Source organism: Zea mays, chromosome 8 (genome assembly GCF_902167145.1).
Source record: "Zea mays cultivar B73 chromosome 8, Zm-B73-REFERENCE-NAM-5.0, whole genome shotgun sequence".
Taxonomy (NCBI): Eukaryota; Viridiplantae; Streptophyta; class Magnoliopsida; order Poales; family Poaceae; genus Zea; species Zea mays.
The window spans coordinates 62,455,967-62,483,634 of record NC_050103.1 but is presented as its reverse complement, the minus strand read 5'-3'; the positions used below and the strand labels follow the sequence as shown (position 1 = coordinate 62,483,634).

At 44.4% G+C, this 27,668-nt stretch overlaps 1 protein-coding gene across 1 annotated transcript; it reads right to left on the bottom strand.

Moving 5' to 3' along the window:
• LOC103635264 (2-oxoglutarate and iron-dependent oxygenase JMJD4) lies at window positions 1-26,528 on the bottom strand. The gene is made up of 9 exons (XM_008657756.4): window positions 26,167-26,528; window positions 25,927-26,085; window positions 3,540-3,702; window positions 3,283-3,400; window positions 2,947-3,013; window positions 2,796-2,876; window positions 892-948; window positions 696-807; window positions 1-606 (listed from the first exon to the last, which is right to left on the bottom strand). Exons 1-9 carry the CDS (start codon window positions 26,392-26,394, stop codon window positions 122-124), a joined length of 1,470 nt encoding a protein of 489 aa, XP_008655978.1. The 5' UTR covers window positions 26,395-26,528; the 3' UTR covers window positions 1-121.
• Window positions 26,529-27,668: the final 1,140 nt, after the last annotated feature.

Below are 27,668 nucleotides of genomic sequence, written 5' to 3'. Positions count from 1 at the left end.
TTGAAAACGAAATGGCTCCATAAAACCATACTCTAAAACCAAACACTACCTAAGTATCCCATCATATCTGATGAATAAGGATTCATGCAAGCATAGGTTTACAATGCTAGATACACTAAAATTATCCATGAGAGAGAGCACTATCAATTAGTCTCGTCAAATCCTCGGGTCCACAAATTTCATCAACCAAAGAAGTAATGTAGTCAACAACATTGCAATCAGATTTCAAGCAGATCACTGACGAACAGCCCTTCCGATACGAGATCGAAGATTTGAGACTTCTTTGCCCTCTGTCTATGTGGTCATATGCCTTTGACAGTGTCATCGATAGCCTTCTGAAACTCTCCTCTTCTAATATTTGTTTGATATTAGAGAAAGCACTGCGGTTATCTTCCGAGACACTACAAAGACGATTCTCAGTAGTAAAAGCCTCTGTAGTTGTCATTTTTGATGCAACATTACGAATTGACATCAGATTATAGACCAAATGGTGTGCGGTTTCTGTTGACAAGGTTGCAACCTCTGGCTGCTGAAGATGGTAAAGCTCAACTACATTGGCTAAGGCAAACCTCACTATGAAAACAAAGAAATCATAGAAGTTCATGCCTGAAAACAGTTACAACAGGATGGTATGAGAAGGTAGACAAGGCATTTTCTTGTTGTTCATGTGATTATTCCAGATATTGGAATATTACCTGTATTAGCTGCCAAATTCCGTTGACAAAGTCCTTCAAAATCATCACATATATCTCGAATGTCTTCAATATATTCTTTTGCAACTTTGTAGTCTTCATAAAGCAAGTTCCACTAAATGAGGAGAGTATTAGCACGAATGAAATCTTGTTATTCACTTATTCTACAACTTAACTTGATAAAAACGCAAATACGCACCACCCAGTGTAGGTTGTAGGCATTACACCAATTATGATTTATAGATATAGTGTCCTCCTGTATTAATTACCACAAATAGAAGAACACATGAGTTTAGCAGCTAGTAGTACACTAATAGTAACTGGCACCATTCTCTAAACAAATATTGTACAAGGAAGACCCCAAAGACATCAAAACATAAATGAATACACTGCCATTTGAAATATCCTTCAGACTGATCTGCAATAATAATATTAACTGATAAATAAATACTTTTAACATAGTTTCACTAACTAAAGTTTAGTTGTTGGGAGAAAAATGTTTTTTATATTGACTAACCATTGCATTATTTAAATGCCAAGGGAAATTATTCAATGTTCTTCCAAGGACAAGAGCTCATAAACCACGACAGCATGGGAGTGCAGAATGCACAAAGATGTGTTGCCTCGGTTGTTTCGAATATCATCTCGTAATCAAAAAGTTCCAAACATATCTCATAATTTGGCAATCTATCATGATTAGTTGTTTTTTTCTCTTTTGGGTCGTCCATATTGGTTTCTTAAAAAATCAACATAATCTCACTAACTGCACTTTAGTTATTAGAAGTAAAATGGTATTCGAATTGATTAACCACTGCATCAGTTAAAATGCCAAGGGAAATGATTTGTACTTCCATAGACATGGGCCCAGCAGCTACCACAGCATGGAAGTGCAAAATGCATAAAGATGTGTTGTCTCAGTTGTTTCGAAGATCATTTCATAATTCAAAAGTTGACGGATACCTCCTATTTAGCAAATTATCATGATTAGTTTCTTACCTCCGCCGTGCCATATTATATTTCACTCAAGTTTTGTTATAGTCAAACATATATCTACCTTTAACCAAGTTACTAGAAAAATGCACCAACATCTACAATATCAAATTAGGTTCCTTAAATTTTCCATAAAATGTCTTGATAGTCTGTTTATCTAAACTAGTAGATGTTAATATAATTTTCTAAAAACTTGGTCAAAAAGTTAGAGAAGTCTGATTTAGGACAATGCTAAAGTGAACTAATTTGGAATGGAGTAGCGATCAAGTAACACTCCATCCATACAAGGATAGGATAGCACCATTTACGAGTTCATCTGTTCATGTGTAACCAATAGGAATGAACTGTCTTCCCCTCTTCTGAAGTCTTCCTCCACATCAGTGGCCTTCCCTCATATATTGTCAGCCTCTCTCTGCTCTAGTGTCTCAGCCCATAAAGCCCCACCTGTCCCTCTTCAATATGATATTTACTTGTTATAGATTTAAGACAGTTTCAAACCCCATGAAGGGCTTCTTCGGTTAGGACTTAGGAGTGGATTGAAGGGGGTCGGAGGAGATTAAATCCCCTGTCAAAATTGAATAGAAATGGATTTAATCCCCCTTAGGGCTAGTTTGGAAGCAAAAGAGCCAAACCCAGGGAAGAAAACCTCCCATAAATAACTAAATGTCTTATTCAAATGACACCCCTTAAGATTGCTCACCCTAGGAAAAGACAGGGATCTCAAGAGAATTTGAGTTTCCGAACTAGCTCCTAATCCTCTCTGATCCCCATGAAACCGAACAAGGCCGAATTGGAACAGCACAGTACGACAAACCCGTATATTTGTTTCAGTAGAACAAAGTGTGTATCTAATAGACACTACCCTCAGTCTAAAGAGGATGATAACTCCAGGACAAATTTTGATCAAGCAGATTACACATGCCACTTGGTCACTGTTAGGTGGAAGATATTTTAGAACTGTCCAGTAAACTGAAACATTTAGTGTATCAACCAAATCTGATGCAAAGGTCATGATGGATAGTTCACATTATCCTATGACGTCCCTATTTAATCCAATGTAGAATGCATACACCCAACCGGTACATTATATCTCAAATAACAAATGATATTTACCAGGTTATGGACTTGGTGATACCATCCACTGGGAACAAATATGATTTCATTCTGCTCTTGAATGCATTCTAGCCATTCTGTCTACAAAAGAAACTTCATAATATTAACTTTCAAAAAATGAAACTAAGAGAGAGGAAGGGAGGGAGGAGACCTTACTAAACTCAGGAAACTGCTTTTCAGAAACATCATGTAAGTTATAGACCGAAGATCTCATGTTCCTACATGGCATAATCAACAAGCACTGATCATGTAACAATAAAAAGTACAAAAATATATATTGAACATCATTCCACAATGTATTATGTTTCTTTTGAAAAATGCAAAAGCTCAATTGTGACAATGCTTTGATGGTTACTTCCCATTAGCACCTAACAGGCTGACTTGTCATGTTCTCATTAATCCGTTCTAGATCAACTAATGGTACTAAACTCATTTTTACATAACAATATAAAATGTATAAATAAGAAATGCTAAGACCAAACTGTACCTATCAAATATACAATGACTTTGTGATGGTGGTAGAAACAACCACTGTTTTTGCCCACAAACATTTGCTGACCAGCTGTATGACCTAAAAACATCAGCATGCAGAGGAGTCCAGGTTCCTACAGACCAAAGATCAACCATAATCGTGTGTAGAGTTAATTATCATGTAGCATGGCAACCTGCGTGTACAACCACAGAATTCCACAATGCTAGACATATAAAACGGAAAGGAAAGATACATCATAAAACAGAACATACCTTTTGCCCCCATGTAAACAAACCGATAATCAGAACAGTTTATTTCATTTTTATGATTGGCAATGTCAGAATCTCTATGTATAGGGTGACTGTCAAGATACATGTTGAGCCAATCATCAACAAAGAAGGTTGGTGTGGTATATGCAATATAATCAGGGTACTCCTGGAAAAATTAGTTAAAAAAGGTAACTACAACCATGTTGCTGTTACAGCACGAAAGTGGCATATCAATTGCAAAAAGAAAGGTCATCTGCGTAATAATATTGTGCTATCCAAGGCTTACTCAATCTTGTAGCTTTGTAAGCATACGCAGAACTTATGATGAAATCCATATATAATCCAGGACTCCAGGACTAAAAAATCAAATAAGAACAACTTGGTCCTTAGTACTCATATGTGGATTAAGACAATGTTGCCAATTGTTGGAACTAGGGTTACGGAGGAAGTACGAGTGGCAGGTTTGGGTCTAGGACTAGGACCCCGGTGCTTGGACGCCATCGAGCTGTTGGTTTGGGGAGGTGTGGCTGTTCACGCGTGAACAATAGCCGTGGTGAACAGTAATGTTGATGAACCTTAGTAACCGGGAAATGGGAACTTGGCCATGTTCCTCGTTCCGGGAACGTTCGTTCTGTTCTAGGAACGTGGGAACAATCTCGTTCCAGTAGTGTTAAATCCTAGTTTTAGTAGTGTATCGCGTATCACGTTCTCGTTCCTCGATCCCATCGATCCAGGAACCTGGTTACTAAGTGATGAACAGTATCATCGGTGAACAATATCGTGGGTGAACAGTGCACGTGGTGAATAGTAATACTGATAAACAGCATCGCCAATGAATAGTATCTCGGATGAACAGCACACGGATGAACAATATATGAGTTGGGGGAGCACTGGCAAGATGGGGCTATATATATGGCTGAGATAGCAGCCTCAAACTCTATCCAAGACTAACAACCTGATCCTAACAAACTCTATCCGATCCAACAAACTCTATTAGATCTAACAAACTAAGCAAATTAACAAACGGCGGTATGGGATGCCAGCCATAACACCAATGTTGAAACAAAACCTTGTAGCTAGCCAATTATACTTATACCAATTAATAAGTTAGAGCTAATGCCAAAAAAGAAGAAATAAAATCAGTAAGCATACAACTTGCAACAGGGCTGTGGCTGTGCTGCTTGGTGGAACTGACTCAACACCACAATTTTCCTCCAACTCAAAATAATATTGAAGATATGTTAGTTTATAAAGTAATAAGTTACACCATCTCTGTCAGATTTCCAGCTTCACATAAGCACAGTATATACAAAAAATATCACAATGATCATGGTAGAATACTATATTATTGCCATGATACTCCCTACGATTTAGCAAAAATTAGAAGATGCAATAAAGTGACTTGCTGTTTGTTTCAATTTAACATGAACCTAAGAATGTAAATTCAGGTCCCAGCTAAAAATATAAAGAAACTAGTCAAATGCACGTACATTGCTGCAGCTTCTATATATAAGTAGATTTTGTGTAAATAAAACACAAAAATGTATGTGTCCTGTTGGTAAGGTGACTGTGAATATGAAGTCAACAACCAAGGTTCAAATCACTAGTGCACAATTTTACCTTATTTTTGCATAAAACAAGGATATGTTTAGACCGCGGGTTAAATTAGAAAGAAGCATAAGGACTTTTTTGTAAAAGAGACGATGGTGAAAACCCAAAAAAACTGGTGCTTTATATTAGTAGAGATAGAGATTATCTTAATTTTGCATAAAACGAGAAGGAGATGTTTGGACCGTGGGCCATGAAACCAGAAAAATTGGTGCTTTATAATAGTAGAGAAGGTAACAAATTACAGGTTGTTGGCGCCTTTTTGGAGCGTCAAATGCTCAACAAGAACCGTGGTGGTGCCCTCTGCACAGGGGCGGACGGTCCGCGACCTAGGGCCGGACGGTCCGCGGCCTGGTGCGAGGCGCGGCGGTGCTCTCTGCACAGGGGCGGACGGTCCGCGCGCAGGGGGCCGGACGGTCCGCGGCCTGGTGCAAGGCTAGGGCTCCTGCCTGACGGCCGGACAGTCCGCACCCTGGGGCCGGACGGTCCGCGCGTGCGCAGGGGCGGCGGAAGATCGCCGGCGGCGCCTGGATCTCGCTCCCGGGAGGGACCCCGTCGGGGAGGAGAGATCCTAAGAGTTGTCTAGACTCGGACCGGCCGACCTAGACTCCTCTAATCGGCGTAGAGTCGAAGAGAGGCGAAGAATTTGGGGATCGAGAGGCTAAACTAGAACTAGACTAAAACTACTCCTAATTGTACTAGAAATAAATGCGAAATAAAAGTTGTATTGATTCGATTGATGATTCCAAATCGGCCGTATACCTCTCTATTTATAGAGGAGGGGGGCTGGACCCTTTACACAACTGAATTCCGAGCTAATTCCGCAAATCTAGCTAACAAACATAGCACAAAACTCGAAACCCTAATCTACTCTGCGCACGCGCGGACCGTCCGGCCCACAGGCGCGGACTGTCCGGACCGTGGACTGTCCGGACTCAGGGCCGGACCGTCCGCAGGCTCATTTTGGTGCCAAACATATGCCCCCTGCCTTTTGGTGGAGCTGGGCAAATCAAAAGCATCTTAACTCGATGTGATCATATCGGTTTTCTTAAGCATCTTGCCACATACTAGGATGATACTGCTTGAGGAAACGCCCATTCAAAGCTTTGGGTAAATCCTTGCCTTGTAATGTTTGTAGTAAATAGGCGTTACCAGATATTACCTGTTTTACTTTATAAGGACCCTCCCAGCTTGGCGACCATTTTCCAAACTTCCGGTCTTTATTCCTTAGAGGCAGGATGGTCTTCCACACCAGGTCCCCTACTTGGAATGACTTTGCTTTGACCTTCTTGTTGTAGGCCCTGGCTACCATGATCTTGTCCTTTTCTATTGATCCCAAAGCTATCACTCTCTTGTCGGTCACCTCATCAATATTATCCATCATTGCATTGTAATAATCAGTGAGAGTTAGATCATTTTGTTTGGCGAACCTGACAGCATTCAAACTTATTTCCACAGGCAACACTGCTTCCTGCCCATAGACAAGCTCAAAAGGAAACACTTTAGTAGCACTATGTTTAGATATTCTATGAGCCCATAAAGCTTCGGACAAGATCTTATGCCAGTGCTTAGGATTATCAGATATTTTCTTTTTTATCAAGTTAATCAATGTCCTATTACTAGACTCGGCCTGTCCATTGGCCTGAGCATAATATGGAGATGAATTAAGCAACTTAATTCTATATAATTCAGTAAATTCACGTACCTCCTTTGACATAAAAGAAGTCCCTTGATCCGTAGTCAAGGTCTGGGGAATGCCGAATCAATGAATGATATGCTCAGTTATGAACTCAATTACCTCCTTGTGTGTCATATTCTTCAGAGCAACGGCTTCAGTCTATTTGGTAAAATAATCAGTGGCAACTAACACGAACCGATGCCCCTTTGATGATGAAGGATGAATTTCCCCAATAAAGTCTAATCCCCATCCTCTGAAAGGCCAAGGCTTGATGATAGGATGTAATTCGGCTGCAGGGACCAACTGTAGGTCGCCGAATTTTTGACACACTTGGCAACCCTTGTACTACTTGAAACAATCAGCTATCATATTAGGCCAATAAAAACCAGACCTTCGCAACAGCCACTTCATCTTTGGAGCCGATTGATGGGTACCACAAATTCCTTCATGCACTTCGGCCATGGCTAATATAGCATCATCTGGGCCCAAGCACTTAACCAGGACATCGTTGACTGCTCGGCGGTAGAGTTCATCACTCATCAAAACATACTTGAAAGTTGTACGCCGAATGTTCTTATCTGTCCTAACATTGGGATTTCGTAAATAATTAGTTATGAGTGTCCTCCAATCACTTGCATCGGTCTCATTATCAGCCGAATCGATTAGGAGAACTTTCCTGGTAACCCCGGACTGTCCGACGTCTTCACGCGGACGGTCCGCGACCTGGGGATTTGGCCCTGCACTGGTTATCAGATTTTCAATATTGTAAAATTTCTCTCTCTTTATCCGATAACCTGATGCATCTTGTGCCAAAACGTTAGCTCTATGATTCTCAATTCTAGAGATATGCCGAATACTGAATTCGTCAAAAGAATGGATTATGCTCCAACATTTTTCAAGGTAACTATTTAGAGTACCATCAAAACATTGATATTCTTCTAATACCTGTTGGACGACTAGCTGAGAATCACCAAATGCCTTTACATGTTTACTCCCATACAATTTAAAAGTTCTAAACCGAACAAAAGGGCTTCATATTCGGCTTGATTGTTAGTGCAATAAGTTTTCAATCGGCTAGAGAAATCAAAGGAGACATTACTTGGTGAAACAAGCACAATGCCAATCCCTTGCCCTTTATTGCAAACCGATCCATCAAAATATAAAGTCCAAGGAGTAATAGTGAGGCATGACATGTCTAGTTTATGAGTATCATTAATCCGATGTTCTACAATAAAATCTGCTACGACCTGGCCTCTCATAGATTTCAATGGTTCATAGGCCAAGTCATATTCTATGAGTGCATAAGCCCACTTACCAACTCTACCACTCATAATTGGGTTATGCAACATGTGTTTAATTACATCGGCTTGACCAGAAACAGTACAATGACTAGACAGAGTATCCATTTATGCAGATGATGTAGCCCTCTTCTTACACCCTACGGTGGATGAAATCTCCATCACTCTTGATATCTTGCAGCTTTTTGGCAGTGCCTCTGGTCTCAAAACTAATGTGCAAAAATCCAATGTCTACCCCATACAGTGTTCAGAAGAAACTCTCTTGGAAGTCCAAAGTCTGCTACCGTGTGAGATCGCAGTTTTTCCTTGCAAGTACTTGGGACTTCCTCTATCCTTGCACAAGTTGTCCAAGCAACAGTTCCAGCCGTATGTTGATAAATTTGCTGATCAACTACCTAATTGGAAAGCTGATTTGATGACCAGAGCAGGCAGGAGAATACTAGTGCAACATGTACTCACAGGTATGACTGTGTATCTGGCAATGGCAATTGATATACCCCACTGGGCAGTTGATGCTATAGATAAAATAAGAAAGGGCTTTCTTTGGAGAGGAAGAAAAGAAGCTAAAGGGGGACATTGTTTGGTGGCTTGGGGCAAGGTGTGTCGCCCACTTCAGCTTGGTGGACTGGGTATCTCTAGTCTACCGGAACTTGGATGGGCCCTCCGGATGCGATGGCTGTGGCTACAAAAAACCGACTCTAGAAGACCTTGGACAGGGCTTCCTATTCAGGTTCCAAGTAAAGCCAGAGCGTTCTTCAGTAAAGTCCTTATCTCGATGGTAGGTAATGGACATAGTACCCTCTTCTGGTCCGATAACTGGTTGCAGGGAAAAAGCATCTCGATCATTTCCCCGAGCCTATTTTCTGTAATCCCAAAGAAGATAGCAAAAAGTAGAACGGTTCATGAGGCCATATTAAACAACAGATGGATTTATGATATTAGAGGTGGTCTAACTGTGGGAGTTCTGGCAGATTATTTTAAGCTCTGGGACTGTCTCTCTGGTTTGGAGCTGCACCCCCTCATTGAAGACAGACACATCTTTAGCATAGCCCCAGATGGAAAATATTCAGCGAAGGCAGCTTACAAGGGTCTCTTCCTGGGATCATGTGCATTTGGACACTACAAGAGGGTTTGGAAAACTTGGGCTCCATCAAAATGTCGTTTCTTCCTCTGGCTGGTGGCCCATAACAGGTGCTGGACTGCTGACAGATTAGCAAAAAGGGGGCTCAATCATCCTAGCAGTTGTCCATTGTGTGATCAGGAACCTGAAACTATTAATCACCTGCTGGTCTCATGTGTGTTTGCAAGGATTTTCTGGTATAATCTGCTCAGAAAGTTCGGTTGGATATCTTGGCTCCCCAGCCGGGCCTGACTTCCTTCCTAGAATGGTGGGAGATGGTTTTTGAAACTGTTCAGGGAATGGTCAAGAAAAGTCTGAATTCACTGATCTCCTTGGGGGCCTGGATGATCTGGAACCACCGTAACAGATGCGTTTTTGATGGACAAACTCCCAGTCTCCCCTCTATCCTTCGGCAGGCTGATGATGAGAGAAGACTGTGGGCATTAGCTGGGGCCAAGGGTCTCTCTTTTTTGGCAGCTTCTTTGACAAATGGCTGAATCCTACTGTTTCTATTTTAGTAGTTTTTTGAGTCTGGCTTCATTGGACTCTTTCACTTATGTGAGGTACTGGCCTCCGTAAGGAGCTTAATGTTGTAACCATGGTCTATTTTAGACCTTTTTCCTCTTCTTAATATATTTTAAGGCGCATTTCCCCTGCGCTTTCGAGAAAAAAAAAGTAAATAACATCTACACTTGGTGCATGCATAAAACAAGCATAAGCATAACTTCTCAATAAAAGTGTATCTCGTTTCAGCATCCACCAACCTCCGACTCAGATATGTCACCACATGTTCCTTTCCTTCAGTTTCTTGTGTCAGAACAGCCCCAACGACCTTATCTTCAGCTGCAATGTATAATTGGAATGGTACTCCTGCTCGTGGTGCTTTTAATACGGGAGCCGAAGACAAGTATTTTTTAATGAGATCAAATGCTTCCTGCTGCTCTGTCCCCCAAGCGAATTCGGCATCATTCTTAAGTCGAAGGATAGGGGTGAAGGCATCAATTTTCCCGGCTAGGTTGGAAATAAACCTTCGTAAATAATTCACCTTGCCGAAAAACTTCTGCACTTCGACCTTACAGGTCGGAGGTCCCACATTCCGAATAGACTTGATTCGGTCAGGGTCTATTTCTATACCATGTTCATGGATGATAAATTCTAAAAACTTACCAGCCGACACTCCAAAAGCACATTTACGTGGGTTCATTTTCAAACCATAACGACGCATTTTATCAAAGGCTTTGCGCAAATCTGCTATATGAGAACTAAACTCAGCCGATTTGACTACAATATCATCAATGTAGATTTCCACGGTGTTTCCTAACAACTCATGGAAGATCAAATTCATAGCCCTCTGATAAGTAGCACCAGCATTTTTAAGACCAAATGTCATGACAACTCATTCAAATAAACCAATGAGCCTGGACATATAAAGGCCGTTTTAGACGCATCCTCTTCGACCATAAAAATCTGATTATATCCGGCATTACAATCAAGAAAGCTAATAATTCTATTTCCTGATGCATTATTGATTAATGTGTCGGCTATGGGCATGGTATACTCATCTTTAGTAGTTGCTCTATTTAAATTGCGAAAATCAATGCATACTCAGCTTACATGACTCTTTCTTCACCAACGGCACAATATTGGAGACCCATTCTGCATATTTGCAAGGTCTAATAAAATCAGCTTTTAGCAACCGGTGGATTTCGTCGTTGATCCGTGGGAGAAGGTCTGGACGAAATGTTCTAGCTTTCTGCTTGAAAGGTCTGAAACCGGACTTAATAGGCAGCCGATGCTCTACAATCTCTCGGCTTAATCCAGGCATCTCAGTATAATTCCAAGCAAAGCAATCTGAATATTCCTTTAATAGACTGATCATCTCATTTTTAGGATCGGTCTCCAGGGTCTTGTTTACAAAAGTCGGCCTTGGAGTTTTGCCATCTCCTATGTCAATCTCCTCCAAAGGATCAGCCGATGTAAACCCCTGTCCTAGTTTATCAAGATCTCTGAATTCCTCTATCATGTCTACCACAGAGGGATCAGATGATCTTTGCGTGATGGCGGGCTTTCCGGTCTCGGGGACCGGATCATCCGTGACACTGTCTTTACGCTGCGGTAGATGTTCGGTCTTAAAGTCCGAACTGTTTTGTGAAAGACCAGACCATCCGGCCTTAGAAGCCGAACTGTCCGTGATCAAAGACTCATGATCTTTGTGTGTACTCATCATTTAAACTTTATTTAGGATTTAGTCGATTCTCCATCGGCTCTAGCATTACACGAATGAAACCCTTCTTATCTATACTTATGAACTGATAATCAGAAAAATCTACTCATGTGAGACATGTAGCAGTCTCATAAGTCTAGAGTACAGGGACATCGGCCACAGCGATACAGGCCGATACATCAACATGTACTTGTTCTACATCATCGCCTACCCATTGTATTAACATTTGATGTAATGTAGAAGGTATACATTGATTGGCATGAATCCAATCTCTACCTAGGATTAAACTGTAATTTCCTTCTACATCAGCGACGAAGAATGCAGCAGCAAGGGTCTTAGTCCCGATGGTTAATTCAACGGACGTGACTCCCCTAGCTTTGATCGAACTATCAGTTCCAACACCGCTGAGGGTCATGTTGGTCTTGACAAGTTCGTCATCTTGTTTACCTAATTTTCTGTATAACGAATAAGGCATTAGATTTACAGTCGCCCCTCCATCTACCAACATTTTAGCAATCGTTATCCCATCAATGTGACCGCGCACGAAGAGCGGCTTTAAATGATTTACCGATTCCTTTGGTTTAGTAAAGGCGGCTTCTTTAGGACCAAAATCAAACTGGGCCATAACAGGTTCATCGTCGCCGACAATAGTACAATCGGCGGAAAATGTAATAATATTTACGTCCATACCTGGGCGCTCTGGAGAAGCCTCGTAGTCGACCAGGTCTTCTCCAAGTAGGTCGTCTTTTTCCATTGATGTCGGCGTGTCTGAAAGGGAATTAGGCTTACACCTAGTTCCTAAATAGTTTTGGTGGTTGAATCGCCCAACACAAACAATTGGACTAACTAGTTTGCTCTAGATTATATGTTTTACAGGTGCCAAAAGTTCATCTATAACTATGCTAAATCGACTGTCCGGAATACCGTAGATTATTCCGGACAGGATAAGCCTTTTGGAAAAACAGGCCAAGCGCGGACCGTCCGGGCCCTTGCGGCAGACCGTCCGCGACACAAGGATGACCCTCGGACAGAACCAATGCAAAAACACAAGTTTCCACTACAGACTGTCCGGAGGAAAAGCAAAGACCGTCCGAGCCCTCGCGCGGACCGTCCGGCCTCCGGCGCGGACCGTCCGGTCGGTAAGAAACCGAAAAACCCGAAGGTGACGGGTTCGGAGAAATGAATTTTAGCGGCCTCGCGGACCGTCCGGGCCAGGCGGGCGGACCGTCCGCGACTGGCTCTGTCTGACATCTGACGTCGCATTAAATGCAATATAGCCGTTGATATAGCCGTTACTGCTGACCGTTGCATCTTCAGCCGTTGATCTACAGGGGCGGACCGTCCGCACCAGGAGGGCGGACCGTCCGCGCTCAGCAGAAAGGCCCAACGGCTAGGAAGTGGTTGGTGGCTATAAATACAACCCCAACCACCTCCATTCACTCCATCCAAGCATTCCAACCTTCAACATTCAATACAAGAGCTAGCAATCCATTCCAAGACACATTCAAAGCCTCCATCTCTCCAAGTTTCACAATTGAGAAAAGAGATCATTAGTGATTAGTGGCTTGAGAGAGAAAGTGGTCCGTGTGTCATTTGTCGCTCTTGTTGCTTGGCTTTTTAATCGTGCTTTCTTGATTCTTTCATTGCGATCAAACTCACTTGTAATTGAGGCAAGAGACACCAATCTTGTGGTGATCCTTGTAGGAACTTTGTGTTCCAAGTGATTGAGAAAAGAAAGCTCACTCGGTCCGAGGGACCGTTTGAGAGAGGGAAGGGTTGAAAGAGACCCGGCCTTTGTGGCCTCCTCAACGGGGAGTAGGTTTGCGAAAACCGAACCTCGGTAAAACAAATCTCCGTGTCTCACTTGCTTATTCGCTTGGGATTTGTTTTTCACCCTCTCTCGTAGACTCGTTTATATTTCTAACGCTAACCCGGCTTGTAGTTGTGTTTATATTTATAAATTTCAGTTTCGCCCTATTCACCCCCCCCCCCCTCTAGGCGACTATCAATTGGTATCAGAGCCCGGTGCTTCATTAGAGCCTAACCGCTCGAAGTGATGTCGGGAGATCACGCCAAGAAGGAGATGGAGACCGGCGAAAAGCCCACTACAAGCTACGGGAGCACTTCATCGGAAGAGTCCCGCACCAAAAGGAGGGAGAAGAAGAAGAGCTCCTCCAACAAAGGGAAGGAGAAGAAATCTTCTTCTCACCACAAAGAGAAGAAGGAAAAATCTTCTTCCCACAAGCCGCATCGGAAAGGCGACAAGCACAAGAGGATGAGGAAGGTGGTCTACTACGAGACCGACACTTCATCAACATCGACCTCCGACTCCGATGCGCCCTCCGTCACTTCTAAGCGCCAAGAGCGCAAGAAGTATAGTAAGATCCCCCTACGCTACCCTCGCATTCCTAAACATACACCTTTACTTTCCGTCCCATTAGGCAAACCACCAACTTTTAATGGTGAAGATTATGCTATGTGGAGTAATTTGATGCGATTTCATCTAACCTCTCTCCACAAAAGAATATGGGATGTTGTTGAGTATGGTGTACAGGTACCATCAATAGGGGATGAGGACTATGACACGGACGAAGTGGCCCAAATCGAGCACTTCAACTCCCAAGCCGCAACCATCCTCCTTGCCTCCCTAAGCAAGGAGGAATACAACAAAGTACAAGGATTGAAGAACGCCAAGGAGATTTGGGACCTACTCAAGACGGCGCACGAGGGTGATGAACTCACCAAGATCACCAAGCGGGAAACGATCGAGGGGGAGCTCGGTCGCTTCCGTCTTCGCCAAGGGGAGGAGCCACAAGACATGTACAACCGGCTCAAGACCTTGGTGAACCAAGTGCGCAACCTCGGGAGCACAAAATGGGATGACCACGAAGTGGTTAAGGTTATTCTAAGAGCTCTTATTTTCCTTAACCCCACTCAAGTACAATTAATTCGTGGGAATCCTAGATATCCACTAATGACCCCCGAGGAAGTTATCGGGAATTTTGTGAGTTTTGAATGCATGATTAAGGGCTCCAAGAAGATCAACGAGCTTGACGAGCCTTCCACCTCCGAGGCGCAACCGGTGGCCTTCAAGGCAACGGAGGAGAAGAAGGAGGAGTCTACACCAAGTAGACAACCAATTGACGCCTCCAAGCTCGACAATGAGGAGATGGCCCTAATCATCAAAAGCTTTAGGCAAATCCTCAAGCAACGGAAGGGGAAGGACTACAAACCTCGTTCCAAGAAGGTTTGCTACAAGTGTGGTAAGCCCGGTCACTTCATTGCAAAATGTCCTATGTCTAGTGACAGTGACAGGGGCGACGACAAGAAGGGAAGAAGAAAGGAGAAGAAGAAATACTACAAGAAGAAGGGCGGCGATGCCCATGTTTGTCGGGAGTGGGACTCCGACGAAAGCTCAAGCGACTCCTCCGACGACGAGGACGCCGCCAACATCGCCGTCACCAAGGGCCTTCTCTTCCCCAACGTCGGCCACAAGTGTCTCATGGCCAAGGACGGCAAAAAGAAGGTAAAATCAAGGTCCTCCACTAAATATGAAACATCTAGTGATGAGGATGATGATAAAAATGAGGAGGATAACTTGCGCATTCTTTTTGTCAATCTTAACATGGAGCAAAAAGAAAAACTAAATGAATTGATTAGTGCTATTCATGAAAAGGATGATCTTTTGAACTCCCAAGAGGATTGTCTAATTAAAGAAAACAAGAAACATGTTAAGGTTAAAAAGGCTTATGCTCTAGAAGTAGAAAAATGTGAAAAATTGTCTAGTGAGCTAAGCACATGCCGTGAGATGATTGACAACCTTAGAAATGAAAATGCTATTTTAAATGCTAAGGTTGATTCACATGTTTGTAATGTTTCAATTCCCAATCTTAGAGATGATAACATTGACTTGCTTGCTAAAATTGATGAATTGAATGCATCTCTTGCTAGCCTTAGATTAGAGAATAAAAATTTAATTGCTAAGGCTAAAGATTTTGATGTTTGCAATACTACCATTTCCGACCTTAGAACTAAGAATGAAATGTTGCATGCTAAGGTTGTAGAACTTAAATCTTGCAAACCCTCTACATCTAATGTTGAGCATGTCACTATTTGTGCTAGATGTAGAGATATTGATGTTAATGCTATTCATGATCACATGATCTTAATTAAGCAACAAAATGATCATATAGCTAAACTTGATGCTAAAATTGCCGAGCACAACCTAGAGAATGAGAAATTTAAATTTGCTCGTAGTATGCTTTATAATGGGAGACGCCCTGGCATTAAGGATGGCATTGGCTTCCAAAGGGGAGACAATGTCAAACTTAATGCCCCTCCTAAAAATTTGTCTAACTTTGTTAAGGGCAAATCTCCCATGCCTCAGGATAACGAGGGTTACATTTTGTATCCTGCCGGTTATCCCGAGAGCAAAATTAGGAAAATTCATTCTAAGAAGTCTCACTCTGGCCCCAATCATGCTTTTATGTATAAGGGTGAGACATCTAGCTCTAGGCAACCAACCCGTGCCAAGTTGCCTAGAAAGAAAATTTCTAATGCATCAAATGAACATAGCATTTCATTTAAGACTTTTGATGCTTCTTATGTTTTGACTAACAAATCCGGCAAGGTTGTTGCCAAGTTTGTTGGGGGCAAGCACAAGGGTTCCAAGACTTGTGTTTGGGTACCCAAAGTTCTTGTTTCTAATGCCAAAGGACCCAAAACCGTTTGGGTACCTAAAGTCAAGAACTAAATTTGTTTTGTAGGTTTATGCATCCGGAGGCTCAAGTTGGATACTCGACAGCGGGTGCACAAACCACATGACCGGGGAGAAAAGGATGTTCTCCTCATATGAGAAAAATCAAGATCCCCAACGAGCTATCACATTCGGGGATGGAAATCAAGGTTTGGTCAAAGGATTGGGTAAAATTGCTATATCTCCTGATCATTCTATTTCCAATGTTTTTCTTGTAGATTCTTTAGATTACAACTTGCTTTCTGTTTCTCAATTATGTCAAATGGGCTACAACTGTCTATTCACTGATGTAGGTGTCACTGTCTTTAGAAGAAGTGATGATTCAATAGCATTTAAGGGTGTGTTAGAGGGTCAGCTATACTTAGTAGATTTTAATAGAGCTGAGCTCGACACATGCTTAATTGCTAAGACTAACATGGGTTGGCTCTGGCACCGCCGACTAGCCCATGTTGGGATGAAGAATCTTCATAAGCTTCTAAAGGGAGAACACATTTTAGGATTAACAAATGTTCATTTTGAGAAAGACAGGATTTGTAGCGCATGTCAAGCAGGGAAGCAAGTTGGAGTCCATCATCCACACAAGAACATCATGACGACCGACAGGCCGCTTGAGCTACTCCACATGGATCTATTCGGCCCGATTGCTTACATAAGCATCGGCGGGAGTAAGTATTGTCTTGTTATTGTGGATGATTATTCTCGCTTCACTTGGGTATTCTTTTTACAGGAAAAATCTCAAACCCAAGAGACCTTAAAGGGATTCTTGAGACGAGCTCAAAATGAGTTCGGCTTAAGGATCAAGAAAATAAGAAGCGACAACGGGACGGAGTTCAAGAACTCTCAAATTGAAGGCTTCCTTGAGGAGGAGGGCATCAAGCATGAGTTCTCCTCTCCCTACACGCCACAACAAAATGGTGTAGTGGAGAGAAAGAATCGAACTCTATTGGACATGGCAAGAACCATGCTTGATGAGTACAAGACACCGGACCGGTTTTGGGCCGAAGCGGTCAACACCGCCTGCTACGCCATCAACCGGTTATATCTTCACCGAATCCTCAAGAAGACATCATATGAACTCCTAACCAGTAAAAAGCCCAACATTTCATATTTTAGAGTTTTTGGTAGCAAATGCTTCATTCTTATTAAAAGAGGTAGAAAATCTAAATTTGCTCCTAAAACTGTAGAAGGCTTTTTACTTGGTTATGACTCAAACACAAGGGCATATAGGGTCTTTAACAAGTCCACTGGACTAGTTGAAGTCTCTTGTGACGTTGTGTTTGATGAAACTAACGGCTCTCAAGTAGAGCAAGTTGATCTTGATGAGATAGGTGAAGAACAGGCTCCATGCATCGCGCTAAGGAACATGTCCATCGGGGATGTGTGTCCTAAGGAATCCGAAGAGCCTCCAAGTACACAAGATCAACCATCCTCCTCCATGCAAGCATCTCCACCAACTCAAAATGAGGATAAGGCTCAAAATGATGAAGAGCAAAATCAAGAAGACGAGCCACCTCAAGATAATAGCAATGATCAAGAGGGAGATACAATTGATCAAGAAAAGGAGGATGAGGAAGAACCAAGACCGCCACACCCAAGAGTCCACCAAGCAATCCAACGAGATCACCCCGTCGACACCATCCTCGGCGACATTCATAAGGGGGTAACTACTCGATCTCGGGTTGCTCATTTTTGTGAACATTACTCTTTTGTTTCCTCTATTGAGCCACACAGGGTAGAGGAAGCTCTCCAAGATTCCGATTGGGTGGTGGCGATGCAAGAGGAGCTCAACAATTTCACGAGGAATGAGGTCTGGCATTTAGTTCCACGTCCTAACCAAAATGTTGTAGGAACCAAATGGGTCTTCCGCAACAAGCAAGATGAGCATGGTGTGGTGACAAGGAACAAAGCTCGACTCGTGGCCAAAGGGTATTCACAAGTCGAAGGTTTGGATTTTGGTGAAACCTATGCACCCGTAGCTAGGCTTGAGTCAATTCGCATATTATTAGCCTATGCTACTTACCATGGCTTTAAGCTCTATCAAATGGACGTGAAAAGTGCCTTCCTCAACGGACCAATCAAGGAAGAGGTCTATGTTGAGCAACCTCCCGGCTTTGAAGACAGTGAGTATCCTAACCATGTCTATAAGCTCTCTAAGGCGCTTTATGGGCTCAAGCAAGCCCCAAGAGCATGGTATGAATGCCTTAGAGATTTCCTTATTGCAAATGGCTTCAAAGTCGGCAAGGCCGATCCTACACTCTTTACTAAAACTCTTAAGAATGACTTGTTTGTATGCCAAATTTATGTTGATGATATTATATTTGGGTCTACTAACGAGTCCACATGTGAAGAGTTTAGTAGGATCATGACACAGAAATTCGAGATGTCGATGATGGGGGAGTTGAAGTATTTTCTAGGATTCCAAGTCAAGCAACTCCAAGAGGGCACCTTCATTAGCCAAACGAAGTACACTCAAGACATTCTTGCTAAGTTTGGGATGAAGGATGCCAAACCCATCAAGACACCCATGGGAACTAATGGGCATCTCGACCTCGACACGGGAGGTAAGTCCGTGGATCAAAAGGTATATCGGTCGATGATAGGTTCATTACTTTATCTTTGTGCATCTCGACCGGACATTATGCTTTCCGTTTGCATGTGTGCAAGATTCCAATCCGACCCTAAGGAATCACACCTTACGGCCGTAAAACGAATCTTGAGATATTTGGCTTATACACCTAAGTTTGGGCTTTGGTACCCTCGGGGATCCACATTTGATTTGATTGGTTATTCGGATGCCGATTGGGCGGGGTGCAAAATCAATAGGAAGAGCACATCGGGGACTTGCCAGTTCTTGGGAAGATCCTTGGTGTCTTGGGCTTCAAAGAAGCAAAATTCAGTCGCTCTTTCCACCGCCGAAGCCGAGTACATTGCCGCAGGCCATTGTTGCGCGCAATTGCTTTGGATGAGGCAAACCCTGCGGGACTACGGTTACAAATTAACCAAAGTCCCTTTGCTATGTGATAATGAGAGTGCAATCAAAATGGCCGACAATCCCGTCGAGCATAGCCGCACTAAGCACATAGCCATTCGGTATCATTTTCTTAGGGATCACCAACAAAAGGGAGATATCGAGATTTCATACATTAATACTAAAGATCAATTAGCCGATATCTTTACCAAGCCGCTTGATGAACAATCTTTTACCAAACTTAGGCATGAGCTCAATATTCTTGATTCCCGCAATTTCTTTTGCTAGATTGCACACATAGCACATTTATATACCTTTGATCATATCTCTTTATATGCTATGACTAATGTGTTTTCAAGTCTATCTCAAACCAAGTCATAGGTGTATTGAAAGGGAATTGGAGTCTTCGGCGAAGACAAAGGCTTCCACTACGTAACTCATCCTTCGCCGTCGCTCCAAGCAACTCTCCATTCTAGGGGAAGAAATCATGACCACCAAGCAAAAGGACTTCGTCTTTGGTATAATCTTAACTCATTTATTTATGATCCAAGGGGAAGGAAACACTTCGAGGGCTCTAATGCTTCCGTTTTTGGCGATTCATGCCAAAGGGGGAGAAAGTAAGAGCCCAAAGCAAAAGGACCGCACCACCACCAATTTCAAAAAAAAAACTTAAGTGTTGAATATTTTTCAATTGATATCCTATTGTGTTCAAAAGGGGGAGAAAGTAGTATTTCAAAATGACATATCAAAAACCCTCTTGAACACTAAGAGGAGGATCTCATTTAGGGGGAGTTTTGTTTAGTTAAAGGAAAAGCATTTGAAACAGGGGGAGAAAATTTCAAATCTTGAAAATGCTTCTCAAAATCTTATTCATTTGCCTTTGACTATTTGCAAAAGAACTTTGAAAAGGATTTACAAAAGTGTTTGCAAAAACAAAACATGTGGTGCAAGCGTGGTCCAAAATGTTATATAAGAAAGAAACAATCCATGCATATCTTGCAAGTATTTATATTGGCTAAATTCCAAGCAACCTTTGCACTTATATTATGCAAACTAGTTCAATTATGCACTTATATTATGCAAACTAGTTCAATTATGCACTTCTATATTTGCTTTGGTTTGTGTTGGCATCAATCACCAAAAAGGGGGAGATTGAAAGGGAATTAGGCTTACACCTAGTTCCTAAATAGTTTTGGTGGTTGAATCGCCCAACACAAACAATTGGACTAACTAGTTTGCTCTAGATTATATGTTTTACAGGTGCCAAAAGTTCATCTATAACTATGCTAAATCGACTGTCCGGAATACCGTAGATTATTCCGGACAGGAGAAGCCTTTTGGAAAAACAGGCCAAGCGCGGACCGTCCGGGCCCTTGCGGCAGACCGTCCGCGACACAAGGATGACCCTCGGACAGAACCAATGCAAAAACACAAGTTTCCACTACAGACTGTCCGGAGGAAAAGCAAAGATCGTCCGAGCCCTCGCGCGGACCGTCCGGCCTCCGGCGCGGACCGTCCGGTCGGTAAGAAACCGAAAAACCCGAAGGTGACGGGTTCGGAGAAATGAATTTTAGCGGCCTCGCGGACCGTCCGGGCCAGGCGGGCGGACCGTCCGCGACTGGCTCTGTCTGACATCTGACGTCGCATTAAATGCAATATAGCCGTTGATATAGCCGTTACTGCTGACCGTTGCATCTTCAGCCGTTGATCTACAGGGGCGGACCGTCCGCACCAGGAGGGCGGACCGTCCGCGCTCAGCAGAAAGGCCCAACGGCTAGGAAGTGGTTGGTGGCTATAAATACAACCCCAACCACCTCCATTCACTCCATCCAAGCATTCCAACCTTCAACATTCAATACAAGAGCTAGCAATCCATTCCAAGACACATTCAAAGCCTCCATCTCTCCAAGTTTCACAATTGAGAAAAGAGATCATTAGTGATTAGTGGCTTGAGAGAGAAAGTGGTCCGTGTGTCATTTGTCGCTCTTGTTGCTTGGCTTTTTAATCGTGCTTTCTTGATTCTTTCATTGCGATCAAACTCACTTGTAATTGAGGCAAGAGACACCAATCTTGTGGTGATCCTTGTAGGAACTTTGTGTTCCAAGTGATTGAGAAAAGAAAGCTCACTCGGTCCGAGGGACCGTTTGAGAGAGGGAAGGGTTGAAAGAGACCCGGCCTTTGTGGCCTCCTCAACGGGGAGTAGGTTTGCGAAAACCGAACCTCGGTAAAACAAATCTCCGTGTCTCACTTGCTTATTCGCTTGGGATTTGTTTTTCACCCTCTCTCGTAGACTCGTTTATATTTCTAACGCTAACCCGGCTTGTAGTTGTGTTTATATTTATAAATTTCAGTTTCGCCCTATTCACCCCCCCCCCCCCTCTAGGCGACTATCAGTGTCGTCGGAGGCTTCCTGGTGAACGGCGGACGGTCCGCGCTCAGGGGCCGGACGGTCCGCGCCTGGTGCAGGTTGTCCAGAGGCTTCTTGGTGAAGGACGGACGGTCCGCGCGCAGGGGCCGGACGGTCCGTACCTGGTGCAGATTGTCCAGCCTTGCTGGCCGAGCTATCTGCCATACCTGCAAGGTGCTGCACAAGTGTTGTTTGATTTTCTATTTTTGTGGCCGTTTGTTTTTCCTCAACGGCATTTGGTCTCCATTTCTTTTGCGGTGGCGGGTACTGTGGATGTGTGTCATTGAATATCTTTTCCGCCTCCTTCTCTTGGCTCTCCTTTGCTCTTAGGCGCTGTAATTTCCGCTTTTGGGACCGTGTCAATCCCGTTGGGCACCATCAAGGCATGGAGTATTTTGGATCGGCTGTTTTAATGGTAGCCGTATCTTCTTTTTTGGTTGTGTTGGCCGACTCACCAAAAGTCATCGGCCCTTTATTATCTTCTTGTATGACAACATCTGCAGTACCTATTTTGATAATGTCTTTTTTTGTCGTTCTTCCAGTTGCTGCAGGCATATGCCCCCCTGCCGGATTGGTCGGCCTTGGAGGCCGAGTAGTCCGGCAATCTTGTTGGGCATGTGCCTGGTGACCGGATTGAGCGGCGCTCAATCGGTCTTGTACTGGAGGTGCCAACATGTCGAATACAGATGTTTGGGGTGCCCCCCAAGCAGGGTATTGTGGCATCCCAAATGGATATGGTGGCATGCCCCACATTTGATTTGGGACATATGGTGGAAGTAAATATGTGTATGGATATGGCATATGCGGATAAGGGGGTGGAGGTGTCCATGTAGGTATGTTAGGTCTCACTTGTACAGTATGACCTTTCATTTCTTCCGATTGGTGGGGTGACCCAATCGGCCTGACCTGACGTTGCTCACGAATGGGTGAGCGGGGTCGCTTTGCTGGCCGGTCACTGGGGCTGGCCTTCTTTTTCACATATTTGGACAATAATTGATCGAAGGTCGGGCTGGATTTGACCAGCCGACCAGCTGCTTTAAATGTATTTGTTTTCCACGTACCTATCTCTGGTCGTCGCGGTTTGAATGTACGTGGTTGTTGCGGGTCCTGAGTGTGGCCGGACCGTCCGTCAGCAGTCTTCGGACCGTCCGGAGAAGATTCGGACCGTCCGCGTCTGGATGGCGGACCGTCCGCGATGCGCAGAATGGGTTCTTGCGCCTGTCTCCCTGTCTGTGTTTGCCCCCCAGTGCCAGAGGCTGTGATGGTCACCTTAAGGGTCTCCCCTCCGTCAGGAGTCTTCTTGGCCACCACTTTCCAACAAGAAATTTTATGATTCCCACCGGCCTCTCTTGCATTGTCGATGACTATTTCTTTGCCTTTGCCTTCATCGGCTGTGTTTGGCCGAGTCAGGACTTTCTTGCCCTCAAAGTCGATCATGTTCATCGGAAAGGGCTTCGTGTCCACCTGCATTTCCTGAAATTTCAATCGTCCTTCGTTAATGGCCGATTGAATCTGTCGACGGAATACATTACAATCATTAGTGGCATGAGAAAATGAGTTATGCCACTTGCAGTATGCACGACGTTTTAGCCCGTCGGCGGATGGAACAGTGTGATTTATTTTAATATTGTCATTTTTGAGTAACTCATCAAATATTTTATCACATTTACCAACATTAAATGTAAACTTGACCTTCTCTTGCCGTTTCTTTTGAACCGGCTGTAAGGAAGAACAGGCCGAAGATTTGGTCTGCTTTGGCCAAACCATTTCAGCAGCATATATTTCTGTTGATTCGTCGTCCGAGCTACTTTGATCGCACTCTACTATATGGACATTGTGACGAATGGTTTTGGCAGTCTCTTTGCTTCGGCTTTCACAGGCCAAAGCTTTCTGGTGTAATTGTGCTAATGTGAAAAATTGGATGCCTTCTAATTTTTCTTTTAAATAATATCGCAGTCCATTAAAGGCTAATCCTGCTAGCTGTTTTCTGCTAAATGTATTTGGAAGCACCAGTTTCTTGTATCTCGGAACCTCCGGATATATTCATTAACCAATTCGTCCTTCCCCTGCCGCAGGGCCACTAAATCTACCAAATCTAACTCATAATCACCGGAGAAAAAGTGGTCATGAAATTTTTGTTCTAAATCCCCCCATGATGAAATAGAATTAGGAGGTAAAGTAGCGTACCATGCGAACGCGGTTCCTGTCAAAGATAATGAAAATAAACGTGCTAAAAACTGGCCTATATGTTCGCGCGTGTTTTTTCCTTGGTCACCCGAAAATTTTGCAAATTCGGGTATCCTGGTTCCCTGGGGGTATGGGTGGTGATCAAATCGACTGTCATAAGGTTTACAATATGATTGCCCCACAGGTACCATGCTTACTCCGAGCTTATCTCGGAACGCCCCGGCTATTTCTTCCCTTACTATATCAATGGCAGCCGGTAGAAGACCACCGGCTTTCTGGTCAAACATAGGTGGGGTTGGCTGAAAATTAGCGTGTTGTCTTCCCCCCCCCCCACTGGTTATGTGGTGCATTGTCACTTGCCCTATATGGTTCATAGGTTTGATCGTTCCTTTCCGGCCTTTTAGGTGGGGCCGGAAAGCTTTCCTGGGCTCGGGATCTTAAATTAATGGGTTGATGCATTGTATAGTGTGATGGGAAGTGTTGCTGGGACGGGTGAGGATTCAGGTAACAATCCTTCTCAAAAATGTCATGTGCGGACTGTCCGGATATTGGCCCGGACCGTCCGTGATTATGTGCGGACCGTCCATCGTTGTACGCGGACAGTCCGATTGGGTAGCTCAGATTCTGTGCCATATGTGGTGGCTCGGGTGCATGTCTGGGTAACTCATTAAAAATGGGCCCGGCTGTGGCTAGCCCGGACGGTCCGCGATCACGGGCGGACAGTCCGGACATGTGCAGATCGGCCGATTTACTGCCGATTTGTGGTTGTTCAGGGTACGTGTCCATCGGCATCCCATAAAGGGGTTGGTCGTGACAACCTATAGCCGATGTATTACGTGTGTTACCCCCTAACTCAACCTCGTGCGAAGGAAAATTTGCAATGCTAGATTTATCAAATGCACGTGCTAGTCTCCTATAGTCGTTTTGCATACCCCCTATGATACTTTGCATTTGTTCTCGCTGTTCATCTACATAATTCTTAAGAGATTGCAGCTCGTTTGTATTACTTACATTGGGGATATCTAGTGTGGGTTGAAGCGAAGCCGGATCCGTTGCCCGTTGTCGGACGACCTTGTTGTTCCTATCCACTTTGAAGTTGGCCAAGAACTTTGCTTTCGCCTCCTGTATCAGCTGCTCCTTGTGCTCCTCGAACTGGAGCTGTTCGTCGGCCGGCAAGGTTTCTCAAGTCGGCTCTATAATGTTGCTGGAGGAGACTTCAGAACTATCTCTTGAACCGGCCATTGAGAGCCGATTTGATAGGTCTAGATGTGTTTTCCTCAACGGAGTCGTCAAAAAGTATGTTGGCGCCTTTTTGGAGCGCCAAACACTCAACAAGAACCGTGGTGATGCCCTCTGCACAGGGGCGGACGGTCCGCGGCCTGGTGCGAGGCACGGCGGTGATCTCTGCACAGGGGCGGACGGTCCGTGGCCTGGTGCAAGGCTAGGGCTCCTGCCTGACGGCCGGACGGTCCGCACCCTTGGGCCGGACGGTCCGCGCGTGCGCAGGGGCGGCGCCTGGATCTCGCTCCCGGGAGGGACCCCGTCGGGAGGAGAGATCCTAGAAGTTGTCTAGGCTCGGGCCGGCCGACCTAGACTCCTCTAATCGGCGTAGAGTCGAAGAGAGGCGAAGAATTTGGGGATCGAGAGGCTAAACTAGAACTAGACTAAAACTACTCCTAATTGTACTAGAAATAAATGTGAAATAAAAGTTGTATTGATTCGATTGATGATTCCAAATCGGCCGTATACCTCTCTATTTATAAAGGAGGGGGGCTGGACCCTTTACACAACTGAATTCCGAGCTAATTCCGCGAATCTAGCTAACAAACATAGCACAAAACTCGGAACCCTAATCTACTCTGCGCACGCGCGGACCGTCCGACCCACAGGCGCGGACTGTCCAGACCGCGGACTGTCCGGCCTCAGGGTCGGACCGTCTGCAGGCGCATTTTGGTGCCAAACACAGGTCTTCTTTTTACAAATATTTGTGCATCTACATGTTTGTCAAGTGTAGCACCCAGTCAAGTGCGCCAACACTAAATCACTGCATCATTTGATCTGCATAACTAATGAACGCGACAGCCAAAGCACCAAAGAATACTAGGCAATGCTATTGCGCAGGGCACTGGGAAGTGGGAACATACCTTAACGAAGTGCCAGTCTTTCAGATACAACAGAGAACCATCACGATCTCCATCACTTGAACCACAATGAGGACCCCCAACCCAGTGGTCTATGAACTCCTGCATGGACATCTCAAGCCGCTTCTGGTCCGTGAAATCACTCGAGGAGCAGTCGTCGACCTGCGCAATGATACCGCTGCTTAGGGGGTCCTCCATTCGCGCAGCAAGTACCACGGGTCGTCAGCATGGATGAGGAGATACCTGAACGAGAGAGGAAGGGAAGTTTTGGGTGAAGAAGCCGAGATTAGGGCGGCGAAGGTCACCAGACCCGGAGAGAGTCCAGTCCTTGTGGGCCCGCCAGGATGAGGTGAGACCCGTGAGAACGACGGGGCGGTTGGGCGCCATGAAGCGGCGGACGAACTCCGCGTAGGATAGCGACTCTCCGTCGACCCGCTCCACCTGTCCTACCACCTTCGCGCGGCAGGCCATCTGGTCGACCGGAAGGAAGAGAAGGGACAGAGGCGGCGAAGGCTGAAGGGGCCCTTGCTGCTGGTCTTCCACAGCTTCGCTGAGGCGGCGGCTGTGTAGTTGGTAGGGACGAAAGTGAAAGCGATAATTGCCGATTATCGAGAATCGTTTTTGATATTTTATCGGAATTTAGGGATAAACGAAAATGGAAATGGTATCCGACAATTCTAAATAAAAAACGGCAAAAAAATCAAAAACGATAGCAAAAACGGTTTCAGGCTTTACCGACCGTTTTCGAAAATTACCACATTTAATCGGTAATTTACCGTCGATAATTACCGGCTTCAACTGGCCCATCCGGCCATCCAAATGGCCCAACCAACACTCTAGCAGCCAGACAGATAACCTAGCAGCCAGACAGACAATCCCACTCAGCCAGCAGTCTTCGTCTCCAAGACTCCAAGGACCTGCCGCCGATCAGCCAACGTATCTCATCGTCTTGAGCCCTCGCCATTCTGGCCCAAGAGTGGTGTCGCCGCGTCTCCCTCGCCTTTGTCAGCTGATGAGTCTATCTCGCAGCTTCCCTGTGAGTTCTTCTCTCCTTGTCTCCCCTCCTCTCTTGTCATCCGCAGCTTCCCTGTGAGTTCTTCTCTCCTTGTCTCCCCTCCTCTCTTGTCATCTTTTTCTATGACATGCCAGCCTGCTGCTGCTCATATCGTTGTGTGCCTGTGTGGTGTGCATTGCAGCATTGATCTCTCTATTACTGATTGCGGACGGTCACCAATGGACGCACAAGCACCACCACCAAATTGTGACATCGCCATCATTGGCTCTCAGTCTCAGCCATCGACAGATGTTGTGCACTCATCTAGTAAGCACTACATGTCCATTGCCCATGTATGTTTAATTGTTCTAGCTATTTCTTTATTTGGTTACTTAGAGAAAATCATTTTTATAGGAATACTAGCTCTCGTTGCAAGTGAAGGTGCAAGTCATATTGTTGGTCAATCTGCATCTTCGTTGACACCTGCATCTGATGGAATTCTTTTGCCAAGTGTTGGTGCTAGTGCTGTTGGCAGTGGTACTGATGCTCCAACCAATTTTGATGCTGAAAATGATGGCAAGGATGGCGAGCGTCCTATCAAGAGGCCAAAGAAGACCACATCAGAAGTGTGGGATCACTTTGAAAAGTATACAGTGACAGTGGAGGTCAATGGTAAGATGGAAAAGCAGATCTGGGCAAAGTGTAAGGTCAAAGGGTGTAATACCAAGACAAGCAAACATAGGGCTGAGGG